The 13,168-nt window shown below is 47.1% G+C and overlaps 1 protein-coding gene and 1 non-coding gene across 2 annotated transcripts in view; one reads left to right on the top strand and one right to left on the bottom strand.

The window, feature by feature from the left end:
* The first annotated feature begins 1,015 nt into the window (after positions 1-1,015).
* Positions 1,016-13,168, top strand: part of LOC119374947 (uncharacterized) — a 369,109-nt gene continuing 356,956 nt past the window's right edge. Inside the window, exons 1-2 of the mRNA XM_037645145.2 lie at positions 1,016-1,285; positions 11,355-11,638. Coding sequence (XP_037501073.2) covers positions 11,484-11,638 — 155 coding nt within the window. The 5' untranslated portion in view covers positions 1,016-1,285; positions 11,355-11,483. The remainder of the gene's footprint in view (positions 1,286-11,354; positions 11,639-13,168) is intronic.
* Trnaq-cug (transfer RNA glutamine (anticodon CUG)) lies at positions 3,012-3,084 on the bottom strand. Its single transcript has one exon. It is a non-coding gene; the product is annotated as a tRNA-Gln (tRNA).

Raw genomic sequence — 13,168 nt, 5'->3', positions numbered from 1 at the left:
ACCATTACACATCTGCTTCCGCAATGCCCGCGTTTTTTTTTTTTTCTCCCGTTTTCTTTTTCTCACGCGACCCGTTTTCCGGCAAGAACTCGCGACATGTACGATCGTCGAAAGAGAATGACCGCGGGGAAAAGCTGCCCGCGATATCACACTCGGATTCCCTTTCGGCGTCCCTGCTTCGATACAACCGTCGAAGAAGGAAGAGTAGTTCTAAATCGCGTGCGCAAACGACGCGTTCGCCACCTCCGCCCATCTATGAATAGCACAGCAGCGGGAAGGTCTTCCGCACGCAGCGGTGGCCATGGATCGTCCGCATTTGCAACAACGGCACTTTACGCCGACAATGACGCAGCTGAATGAAGCGATGGGACTCACCCCTCCCTTCCTCCAACGATGGGACCCTTCTCTGACGGGGCCTATCCTCCTCTCCATTTCGCCCCGCAGCATCATGCCTTTTTCTTTCTTTCGGTTTACTCTCTCTCTCTCTCTTCCCACCCCGTGGGTCGTTGATGTGAGGACGCGTACAGCGCCCGCGCGCTGAGCCACTTCGCGCTGGGCCGGCGGTCGTGAGCGAACGTTGACGGCCCTAGCGCAGTCGCGTGCTGTCTCTTGGAGTCCCGTTTGTGGACCGATATCAGAGAGCGGCTGTGCATTCATTTCTACCTCGTGCCTGCGTCAGTCCGTTCTCCTGGCGTACAGTCGCGTGCTAGTCGTCTCTCGATGACAGGATCGAGGCGAGGCCGCTGAGAAAACGTGATCTACACTCGAGAAGCGGACAGGGGCCGAGTTGTGTTTCTGTGTGCGTGTTTGTACTACAGCCTGCCGTCGTCTATGCGGACGTCATTCAAAACGTGTCCTTGCTCTCCTCTTCGCGTCCTTGCACTGCCGGTTCTGTATCCTCTTCAGGGCTTCGCCGGCGTGACGTTTCGGCAGTCTTCGTCGGTGTTCGTCGGCGCACTCAGGATATACTCTGGATGTCGGTGCAATGAGGATTTGGTTGTGGTTTTGTGAAGGCGTAAGAAAGCTCCGTTGCGTTACATATTTCTCGCAAGTGCTCGGATCTTCCTTTGTGTGATGAAATGTGTTGTCAAGAAACAAGCGCGCCCGTGGTTGTGGTGAATCAGGTGTCGTGCAAAAGCTACGCTGGATACGCTGCTTGTGCGGAGTTATGCGGAGTTGTGCGGTGTTCACAAGTGTCCATTTGGCCGGCAGATGAGTCGCCCATGAAATCCTTTCGGCTACTCCGAGGAGTTTGAGCACTATTTGAAAACACACCGTCACTCTGGTACGTATAGCAAGCTTCTAGTACCTTTGGAAGTAAAAGGACGCGCGATTAAAGGTAATACACGTTCACGAGAGAGGGTACTGGAAGAGGCACATGTCCCCGTATCCTCCGTTGTGAACGTGTCTTTTTTCAACCGCGCATACAAAGGCGTGCGCACTAAAAGGGGGCGCCAATTCTGTCCCACACCTTTACTCGATCGGACCTTTCAGGTCATTCTTCGACGCACAGGGTGATTTCTACGCGTGTTTTTTCGCAATAATGAAGACCAAGGACACCTGTTGTTGCATTCAAAGAACTGTTCACTTCCGATCTTGGCCCTGGGAAAGCGCTGGGGATAAATTGCAGGCCGTTGCGCGAAAGGCGTCATCGCTTCATTATTTTCAGTTTTGCATCCATGGCGGTGCTTGTCTTCAGAACTCGACAGCGGGTAGGGGTGGGGGAGTAACAGCCCCCCCCCCCCACACACACACACAAAATAGGGAACCCTGCGCACACCTATGCACGTATCCTTTTACTTCGAAGTATGCATATCACATTAGGCCATAAACGAGTTCTAATACAAGATTTATTTCTAGTTCTTGCTATGACTCGCGTAGTATTATAAAGAGACGCTAAAGAGAAACACTGAGTCAATTCACACGGATAAATTATTATTTGAAAATCGAACTGCCGTTATTTTCACAATTACTGGTTTATTAATCGAAGGAAAAAATTAAGGTCGAATTTAAATTGTATTTTTTGTGTACCTCCACATGAAAACTTCAGCGTGACGTCGCGGTTTTCAGTGTGTGCTTTCTTTCTTTTCTGTTTTTTAGTGTATTGTTCATACCGGCTCAGCAGAATTTTCTGAGACATGGCGTATTAAGTCTCTGACCCCTTCTGAGAACAATGTACTTCATTTTTACCCGTTAAGAACTGTCTGACCGGCCGTGGCAGCCGTATTTCAACGGAGGTGAAATGCTAGAGGCCCGTGTTCTGCTCGATGTCAGTGCACCTTAAAGCACGCCAGATGGTCTAAATTTCCGGGGCCCTCTACTACGGCGTGCCTCATAATCGTATCTTGACTTTGGCGCATAAAATCCCAGAAAAAATTATGAAAATGGACTACCCTGTCATGCAATAAGGCGCGAGAGAAAACATGGCCTTGCACGGAGGCTACTTAGTCAGCAAGGTGAGTCCCAGGCACTTGATGTTGCTGGAATTAATGATCGCAACCACGTCACTGTAGCACAAGGTGCAATAGCGACCTTGTTGACGTGATCGGTGCGGGCAACGGCGAACTGAGCGAGCCGGTACTGACTCTGACATGTCCGCACTTTTTCCGTACTTCAAGAGGTTTACATAGCACAATTTATAGATTACAAATCGTAAAAAAGCGCATACATCTCCCATTAGAATTCTGTTTAATTAATCTAGCGGGGATATCGGTGAAGAGGTGGGCGACTGCATACTTGAAACAAAATGTGTTGTCAATATGCTATGTACCGAAATTAAGTGATATTATTCTATGTACGGAACGAGTCGACGTTGTAATGTCACGCTTTTTATGACACAACCTGCGAACATTCATGCATGGGACGGGTCAAAACGCATTTAGCTCCATGAGTTATAATAGTGCTTTGTTAATGAGAACTAACGGACAATAGTGCGAAAGAAAGTACAGGGGATGTTATTCGTTGTAATTAGGATAAAGTGTGAAGAAAGTAAAGTGGACGAAGAGATAACTTGCCGCCGGCAGGGACCGAACCTGCGACCTTCGAATAACAGCGTCCGATGCTCTACCACTGAGCTACGGCGGCGGTCATCCCCTCGTCCACTTTATGAAGTATATATGTGCATTTAAACCTAGGAGCGTCAGTCAGTGCCAGTCGCAGTCATGGCGGCGAGTGTGGAACACTTTTTCTGCCTGTTGGCGTCACTTGTGCTTTGGGGCGACAAATGCACATTCGATTAAAGATAATACACAGCCACGTATCCCTGTTTAAACCTTACTTAAAATTGTATGGAAATTTATACGCATTACAAAAGAGCCTCAATTTTTCACCGGCCGCTTCAACGTGTTCTAGAAAACTATTCTAAAAAAAGAATTCTGGCATATTCAGAGTGGCCAGCGAAGGCTGTGCTCGTGATGATTAATTTTAAGCGCGGCACAACTCGCACGTCTGATGTGCACGAGTATGTGCCAACAGCTGCAGCAGCATCGTAAACCGTACGGTCTCTTCACACTCGCTTAGCGAAACAAACCATGGACGGCATTGTTCTCGTTTCGATATTCTTTTCGTACCTTCTGCTTTTACGTCTATAATTTTTTTCAGTTTTGCATGCCGTGACGCGAAATGAACAACATAATTAAACGTAATGCGCCAGTATAACCGTTTTCATTTCTGTGACTATGCTGCAGTACCGTTTATATCTATAGTAGCTGCTACAAATTCAGGATGGCAACGTCGACAGCACAAGGGGACACGGGGCATTTCAACGCATCTGTGAAATACACTATTGTTCTGTAGTGAAACAAACTATGTGCAGTCATGGGCAAATGAACTGCGAACAATAAATTACACACTGGAACAGCTTCTGCATAAAATAATCATAGATAAAAATCTCGTATCGGTAATTACGCGGTCGCAAAAGATTTTCAGGGCACCAAATCAAGTTTGCAAGGTGAAATCGTGCCGAAATTAAGCCAACCATCCGAAAAAAAAAGATAAAAAGTCTCACGGTTCCTTGTGCACTCGCCTAAGACGACTTGAAGGCGAAAGCTATCTTCTTCCTCTCAGCCGATGATCCTTCCCAAGCCCCCAAAAGCTTTCTGCTTCTAACGTGGTTTTGCACTGCCTCCAGGATCGGAGGCGTCGCAGCCTTCTGCACCTCATGTGGTATTGCAGCACTGCCTCCGAGATCGGCCCACGTTTAACCAAGCGACTGTATCGGGTGATGGCGTCATCGTGTGACGTCATGTTTGTGACGTCACAATATCGTCATGTAGACGTCTAAAAATTGGGCGGCCTGTGACGTCATGTTGATGATCTTTGCATCAGTTCGTGTGGACGCCACCGGTAACTTTTCGAATTTGATGAGGCATATAAGGCTTTATTTAGCTTTTTAAGAAATAATAAAGAAAGGGAACGTGTTTCAGTTAACCCTAACTTGTCCGCATTTAAATTGCCCTTATCTGTACATCCGCGATACAGATAAGCCGCTTAAACTCTGAGACTACAATTTACACGCACGCGAAAGCGGTGCGCTTTGTGTACTTGTGTGTACAGATACAACGGTTCGATTTTACGGCGCGCGCCTCCGTTATCGGATCCCGCAATCGCTGTCCCACTGACCTTGCCCGCTGATTCTGTTTGTCGAGCCATGTTGTTTAGGCCCGGCCTCATTACTGGTTCGCCACTTTTAAAGCATCCGCATCGCTTTTATTTCCCCCTGCAAATATCTATCCCCGCTGTTCGAGAGAAGGCGATACGGCGCGTGCATGCGCGCGTCCGTCCGGAGCGCCCCCTTTCCCGTCGCAGTTATAATTACGAGCAGCGTGCGCGCGGCGCGCTCTCATCGGAGCGATAGCGCATCTGCCGTCGATGACGAATGGTGGACTGGACGTAAATGATTGGTTCCGCGAGCTTCAAAAAGGCACGGTGGCTTGCGAGGGCGAGTGCGCGTCCCGTACTAAGTACGTGCCCGGCACTCAGCCACGCCTGAGTGAGCATCGGCCCATTTGGCGCGGCGGTCGGCGCTTGGTCCCCCCCCCCCCTCAGCCTCCTTCCTCGAAGCATCCGTTACCAACAGGAGGCCCGATTTTAAATATGCGTCGCTGGCTAAATTGGTACAGGGTAGTGGAGACTTAAAAAATTGCTTCCGAGCACAAATCGACGCTGAATGTTGTTTTTGTTGTTGTTAAATGGACTATGGCACGGTCACCGCACAATTTGCTCTTTTTCAGCGAAAGATGGAGATCGAGGTTCTATTATTGTAATGAAGAGAGGCAGATAGAACGCCCTTTTACTGGGCCGGCTGTTCTATTTTTCTACTTATGAAAAATGGGCTGACAAAGAATATTTCAGTCCAAAATAAGCCCTAGAAGTCGCCGGCTACAAACCCGACCCACCGCCGGCGACCACCATTTTGTCATGAAATGTGTGACGTCATATGCTGCATGGAGCGGTAGGTAGGTAGGTAAACAACCTTATTGATTCATGAAAGAATCATGTGAGGGGGGGGGGAGTGGAAACAGGACGACGATGGGCCCTCGGGCCGCTCTAGGTGGCCAGACATTTCTGTACTTCGGCGACCCCTCTGGCCCAGCCCACTGTCCGGAGCTGTAACTCCGGTTGCGAGCTGCGCAGAGCAGCCTCCCATCGCTTCTGGTGTTCTGACCCTTGCCACGGGGGCTTGGATTTGTTTGGGCAATTCAAAGGCGTGATTGAAGTCGGCTCTGGTGCTAGGACACAAGTTGCAATCAGGAGAAGTTTCGCCATGCGTGGAGCAGACCTGTCGTCTGCTACCAAATCAGTCAATTTACCGCATGCGGTCAGTGTGTTGCTGCTGGGCCGCGGTGTCATTGTTTGAGCCACTGCAAATCGTTTAATTCCAATAGCCAACGAAGCTGGAATAGCTAGAATGCAAGCGCAGCTGACCACAGAACAAATTCGTTCGCCGGAATGCAAGTAGACCACCAAATGCGCTAAAATTTTGCCAGCTTGTTTGTGAACGCACAAGGATTAACCCACACAACACAGATTATGATCTAGAATTGGGTGTCATGGTCCATTTATTGATGACGGTGTTGAGGATGTCGTTGGCCTCTATGAATGGCTCTCAAGTAATTCGAGTGTTTGGACAAGAATCCCATGAGTTAGAATGCGTAATTAGTCAGATGTAAGCTGTATCACTGCTGAAAAATTTTGTTGGGAAATCTAATACAGCAGCCCAATAAATTTAGCAAGAACATCGTCCCTCTTCAATTAAAAATATTCCAACTGTTGCGTCGACATCACTGTGGCAATGTCCAAACGAGCAGTCCTCCAAAGACAGAATATCCGAAACAATAAGGTTCAGTCCTATTCAGTTAACGCAATCGCCACGGTGCTCTAGTGGTTATGGTTTTTGACTGCTGACCCGATGGTCACGGGATCGAATCCCGGCTGCGGCAGCCGCATTTCGATGCAGGCGAAATGCTAGAGGCCCGCGTGCTTAGATTTAGGCGCGCGGTAAAGAATCCCAGGTGGCTGAAATTTCCGGAGGCTTCCATTACGACCTCTGTCATAATCGTGAGGCGTAAAAACCCAACAATGATTATTGTATTATATATTGAATGAACTCATCGTATTAGAATGTTTTTCTTTACGAATGCGAATGATGTCATGGTTAGAAGCACTGTTATGTTGTTGACTTATCTTTACCACAAAGTGAGCGAAATCATAGAGTTTCCTATAAATACACTAGAGGGAACTCTGGCGCTAGTGTATATGGGAGCTGCAACGCATGGCGCTTCAGCCAGCATGGGAATGATGGGTAGTACACGGATTTGTCTAAACTTCGTTCTTTCGGCTCCGTTCGGCTCCGCGTCGCCCGCATCCGCTTTGTCGCAAGACGAAGTTCGGCAAATATTCAGCAGTTCCACTTCACCACCTTGACCCTTTTAGGCTCACCATCACTTCAAATCGGCTCACAAAGTTCACCACTATCCATTCTTTTATTAAAAACAAACACCAAAACACAACAATAAACAAAGCCACAAGTGCGTTCGGAGCTGCAAGCACGAAGATTAGGCAAATCCTTGTACTACCCATCATTCCCATGGCAGCTGAACGATCGCAGCGCCTGAGTTCCCTCTTGTTAATGTTGGGAAACTCTATGAGCACAAATGCACAAAGGCTTGTGGCCAGCTTTGAGTGGCCACGGCATTCTTTTACTCATCATCATTCACTGCAATACAGGATGGGCTAATATTGCAGTGCGGGCATGTCGATGTGGAAAGAGAGAGAGGGGTTGTTTTGGTGTTGTGAAAAGGGTAATTTACTAATACGAGAGAAACATTTCCCTCTCTCTTTGGTGCTTTTTAGCACCCCTTTAACTACCCACACCCTGTGGTCGTGTACACAGCGCGAACCACGTCATTCAGAACCACACCTCCTCCGCTTTCCTATCCCATGCAGCTGCTCGCGGGATGCCCGCAAAGCGCGTTGAAGCGCGACCGTGTAAAACGGAGCTCAGGCACGTTTGCGGTCGTGTTTGCTCATTTTTCTGCGCGGTGGCGGATGTTTTGCCGATAGAGCAGAAAGGTGGAGGGGGTCATCCCGGAGCAGATGTCGCGGCAGGCTGACCGTACGTGCCGGGCTAGGAGATGCACTCTTTAGGTACGGCTGAAGTGCTTTAATTTCAACGCAATGGATAAACCTTAGTTATAACGCGGGTTGCGATATGGGCATGTTGGAGCATCTCGTATGGCGGGGGTTAGCGCTGGAAAAGTAGAGGGCAATGCTATTGAAATTAAAGAAGAAAAAAAAAACCGTACGAAAAATGAAGGCAGATTGGCCACACAGTAGCACACTCGTCCTATCGTATTATTTGCTTTGTAACTATCTCTCACCCTTCAATGTATTCGTACATTCGTCAGCATCTCCACACTCTCGATCTCAGCAAATTATTCGGAGTAGCACGGCTAATTGGGCTAGTTGGTACTTGTTCATTCTGACAGGATAAGGCGTGCACACGAACACGGACACTAGAAGAAAGACGCAAACAACACGGACGCTGACCTTTATATGTAAGCTTTCCTTTCCAATAAACCGTAGTTGCGAGTCAGCGCCTGTGTTGTTCGCCTCTTTCTTCTAGTGTCCGTGTACGTGTGCGCGTCTCATCCTGCCAAAATTATTCGGTTTGTGTACATCTTGCTTGTTCGTTTTGTTGATATTCATCATTCGACGACGTATCATGTACGGCCCATGGTTTTCGAGCTATTTATTTATTTATTTATTTATTTATTTATTTATTTATTTATTTATTTATTTATTTATTTATTTAGAAACACTACCAATCTCGTCCGGGATTGTAGCAGGGAAGGCACATGAAAAATTCTTTTGGGTACAGAGTTTTCTACGGAAATTGCTCTGCTTCATCAAAAAGAATACATCCTGGATAAATGAGAAAAGAATAAGTTCGTCTTAGGAATTTTTGTAGACTTTACAAAAGCATTTGACTGCATAGTACACAGCATATTATTTAGAAAGTTAGATTTGTATGGTATTAGAGGACATGCTTTAGCTTTAATAAAGTCATATTTATCCCATCGGAAACAGTATGTTCAAATTAGTAATTTTCAGTCAAGAACTCGTGACATCATAGCTGGTGTACCCCAGGGCAGCATACTTGGGCCTCTTCTCTTCAACATTTACATTAATGATATCACAAACATTGATTATCAGTCCAAATTCATTATTTATGCGGATGACACTACAATACTTCTGTCAGCAGATACACATAATGAGCTATCTTTGCGCGGTAATAATGTATTAGGTAAGCTTGAACTCTGGACAAACGAAAATGCACTGTCAGTCAATGTAAATAAAACGAAAGCTATAATTTTTAATTCTAGAAATAAGAAACCTGATACTCTAGTAAATTTGCAGTATAAATCCTAGGCAGTCGAAATGGTTAATTCAATTAAAACGCTAGGAGTTTATTTTACTCAGCATATGCAATGGAATGACCATATAAACAGTATTTTATTAAAGGCATCCAAAGCGGTTGGTATAGTTTGGCGTCATAAATCTATTTTACCTTTAAAAGCAAAACTTGCTATATACAATGCTTTATTTCTTTCACATCTAAACTACTGCATGTTAGTGTGGGGCACGACGACTAAAACAAATTTACGGAAGATTTCACCCCTACATAATAAAATCCTTCGTCTAATTTATAACCTTCCTTACAGACATACAACGCAACATTTGTTCAAAGAACACGAAATCATGAATGTTTTCAACCTCTACAGTTACAGGCTCTTACGCAACTATAAGATCGAACAAAAAAGACGTCTATCCACTATTACAGAGTTAGCTACCATGATGCGTTATGAACCAAAATACCCCCACCGTCATCAACCACACTGGATCCTTCCTCGTACGAGGACTAATTATGGACAACAAAAAATTACCTATCAGCTACCGTTACATTTAAACAGACTACATTCCTCAGGTATTGACATAGCAGACATCACCTTTTCTCAACTACGCCAATATCTCATTAACTCATCTGACATTGAAAACTTCTTGAAATAACGTGCCTAAATAAAAATGAGGATATAACCAACACTGTTACCGCGTAAATTTTGTGTTTAGTGTATACGTAGTTTATGTACTGACGTCTGATCTATGTTTGTAGGTATACATGTTTATTGCATTGTGTTTCTTTTTCTTTCTGCCAGCACCGCAGCCTGCTGTTTCGAATTTCTGTTATTGCTGGATTCCAGAATGTTGTGTATACCCTCGTCAGATCTTGTGTTCTGTTGCCGCCACCGCCTCTGTCTGATGTAAAGGGGGGTGAGAGCGTAGTCAAGCGGACAGTCGCTTTTATTCTCACCCCCTCCATCAACTTTGTATTGGTGGAAATAAACGTTATTATTATTATTATAAACGCTTAGAGATAGAGAAAGCTCTTTAAGGAAAAACAGGAAATTCTGCCGGCGTGTATGAAGGCACCTACATGCTACTGTGTATAGGGGAAGGTGATTTAGGACAGAAAGGCTCTATAGGAGCAGCAGAACAGGAAAAGAAAATTAAAAAAGAAACAATATGATCGCGATACGTGGAAGTGAGAACGTAATGTACAATGCTAAGCGTGTGTTAACTTAACTGATAAACTGTAGAGCGACTTACACCACAGATATTAATATCTATGGTGTAAGTCGCTCTACAGTTTATCAATCAAGTTAACACACGCTTAGCATTGTACATTACTGTTAGAACAACACATCATTAAAATAAGTTTAGTAGCAACAAGCACATCGAATGGACTATAAAGGAAAACAGTTACACAAGAGATAAGCTGTACATTTGTAACTTGACGTTGGCTCAGCACTTGGCAAGGTTAATGTTTGTACAATGACACTGGGGCTACTTGTGAAGTAAGCAATTCAATTTCAATCAAGTTAATACGCTCGCATAAGCTAGGATGGTTCATTAGTTACAGTGGCTTTCAATGAGTTCCACTCTTTAATTGATAGAGGAAGAAATTACCACTGGAAGCAATAAGTGTTGGAAGAGTATTCGGTTAAGGGACCCGCCACGTAAGTCTAGTGGTTATGATGCTCGACTGCTGTCCCAAAGGTCGCGGGATCGAATCCTGGCAGCGACGGCCGCATTTGTATGGAGGCGAATAGAGAACAAACTTTATTTATTAATGAGAGTGCGGGGTTAACCCTCTTGTAGAGCCCCACTGGCCGCGGCGGCTCGCCGGGCCTGGTCTAGGGTCACCAAGTGGTTCTCCGGTGCCAGTTCAGAAAGCCGTGCCTCGATCCCAAAACCACTTTCGTGAACGCATCAACCTAGATAATGCATGAGCTGGCCGCTCTGTACATCGGTAAGTCATGTGTGTAAGTGTGGCTGTGTGTGGTCACTACACCAGGGGCATATCCGTGTTGTGTATACGTGTGGAAAAATCGGAAGTGCTGGAGGCATGTGTACTTAGATTTAGATGCCCGTTAAAGAACCCCAGGTGGTCAAAATTTCCGGAGCCCTCCACTACGGCGTCCCTCGTACTCATATCGTAGTTTTGGGACGTAAAACCCCAACAGTTATTATATTATTCGGTTAGTGCAGGGGTGCAATATGGGAAAGTGCAAATATGGGAAAGGCCTTCATTCCAATGGTAGCGTACGTAGGCTGACAATTGGTTCAAACTACACCCCCTCCTCCCCCCACCTTCCGCTTTCAACTTTTCACTGTCCCGGCTTTTTGTGGGACTAAATTTCGCGACTGCGGCCCAGTAGCTGATGTGAGTTTGAGACCACTTGGTTAGTTTGTGTCAGTGCTGATGCAGCGTCTATTCGCCGCCTTGCACTCAGGTGGACGAACCCGTGTCCTCTCTGGTGGCCTCGAGGCTGGCCCAGCTCGACTACCACGCCCCCCTGGTGGAGGGTTGCTGCGACCTGTGCCATTCGCACGGCAGCCAGCTGCGTCGCGAGGCCCTGGACATGGTGCAGTCACTCGAGCACTGGTGTCCCGCCACGGGCATACCGCTGAGGCCCACGTCTCCGCCCCGGCCAACGCGTCGCCTCGCCTCGTCGCACCGATACCCACCGGCGGCCGAGACCTGTTCGCCACCCGGTCGCAGGGCACCAACGCCATGGTGAGTGAAAACAGCGTCTTTGCTTGTTCATAGACGTCAGACTCTGCCCAGGCGGCGCTGCGAAAAACACCGCCACCAGCGCCCTCATCGCAGCCCTGGCACTAACTGGGTAGTGCAAAGAGAGCCATCCGCAAGCGAATGTGCATAGGCCACAATATATCCCTCCTCTTTCGTTGGTGTCGAGGCGCCGTTTCCTGAAAATCAAGGACCTGGAAAGCTTCTTCCGCCAATCCACGCTTCAGAAACAAAGGAAACTGATCAAAGCGAACTGCGAGTACAATGCAAAATCCGCGCGCTGCAATTCGCAAGTACAAGCGAGCATCACACGACATCGAATTCGAGGCAAGCCCTCCGACACTCGTTCTCTAGCGCCTAAATGCGTTAAAATCGGGTATATGCGTAATGCCACAGCGATAAAGTACATACACGATCAATTTACTTAGCTATGCATCTTACGATCAGTGGTACAAAACTCCGTTCATCAGGGACGAATGGGCCCGGCGATTTTCGCCTTTGCAGTTGCATTCTCCGTTAATTCATCTCTCGCTTCCTGTGCATTGGACTGTTTTATTACGCATCCTCATATGGTCTCTTGATGGTCGTCTTCCGTTTGTGTGTACTGCAAATGGGGATACGTGCGTCCACTTTCGCGGGGTACAACCAAAGGCAAAACCGTGGCCTCCGAGATAGCTACGGCAACCGCGGAGGACACGGGCGAAACAAACCTGAAGGTGGTCACGACCAACATTCTGAGATTTACTTGTATGGCGCACATGTTAGCTAGTTAGAACCAGAACTCTGAGCCTTCAAAACGTACGTCCGCGATGATGTGTTGTGACGACCTACTCGTCGCGGTGTGCGTATCACGCTTCTTCAGACTGTCTCTAGCTGCTCACTTCGTGTTACACGACAAGCACCGCGGTCAGAGCCTCTGCTGAGCTTCATAGTCAAGGTTACCACGGTTCTCCATCAGGGCTACGCAAAACAACAGCAGAGCAACATTATCACACTTTCTCATGCGACCGGCTGTGGAGAACGCGGGTACTTCGCTTACCGAACATGCTCGCAACATCCCATATCCAGCGCTCTCGCCTTTCTTCTTCGTACGACAACTATGGAAATGGTAAAACTGAACGTTGTTATTAAGTCTTTTACGTCCATGGCAATTCACAACGCAACAGTGCGTCTTTTGCGGCGTTTCTTCGTAGCATGCGGAGGGGTCTCGTCTGCTGCTGTTTTCGCCGTCGTTCTGGCGAGTGATCCAGCAAGCACTTCACGACGGTACGGTGGCGCGTCCGACTAGCGGAGAGCAATTCACAGCTTTCGTTCTGTGTGTTAAAAGCGCAAACACACGCGATATTAAGCTCAATCGTTGTTTCGCACTCGCTAGTTGCACCTGGTCCCATAGCAAACTGTGCGAGGGAGTCGGTCTATGCACTACTCAATACTTCTCCGACAGGTGGTGCCACACGTCTTGGAAACTCCAGAGTCTGACGTCTATGGTTCAAAACTTTAGAATGGGTCAGCGAG

This window comes from Rhipicephalus sanguineus, chromosome 11 (genome assembly GCF_013339695.2).
Source record: "Rhipicephalus sanguineus isolate Rsan-2018 chromosome 11, BIME_Rsan_1.4, whole genome shotgun sequence".
Taxonomy (NCBI): Eukaryota; Metazoa; Arthropoda; class Arachnida; order Ixodida; family Ixodidae; genus Rhipicephalus; species Rhipicephalus sanguineus.
This window is presented reverse-complemented; position numbering and strand designations above follow the sequence as displayed.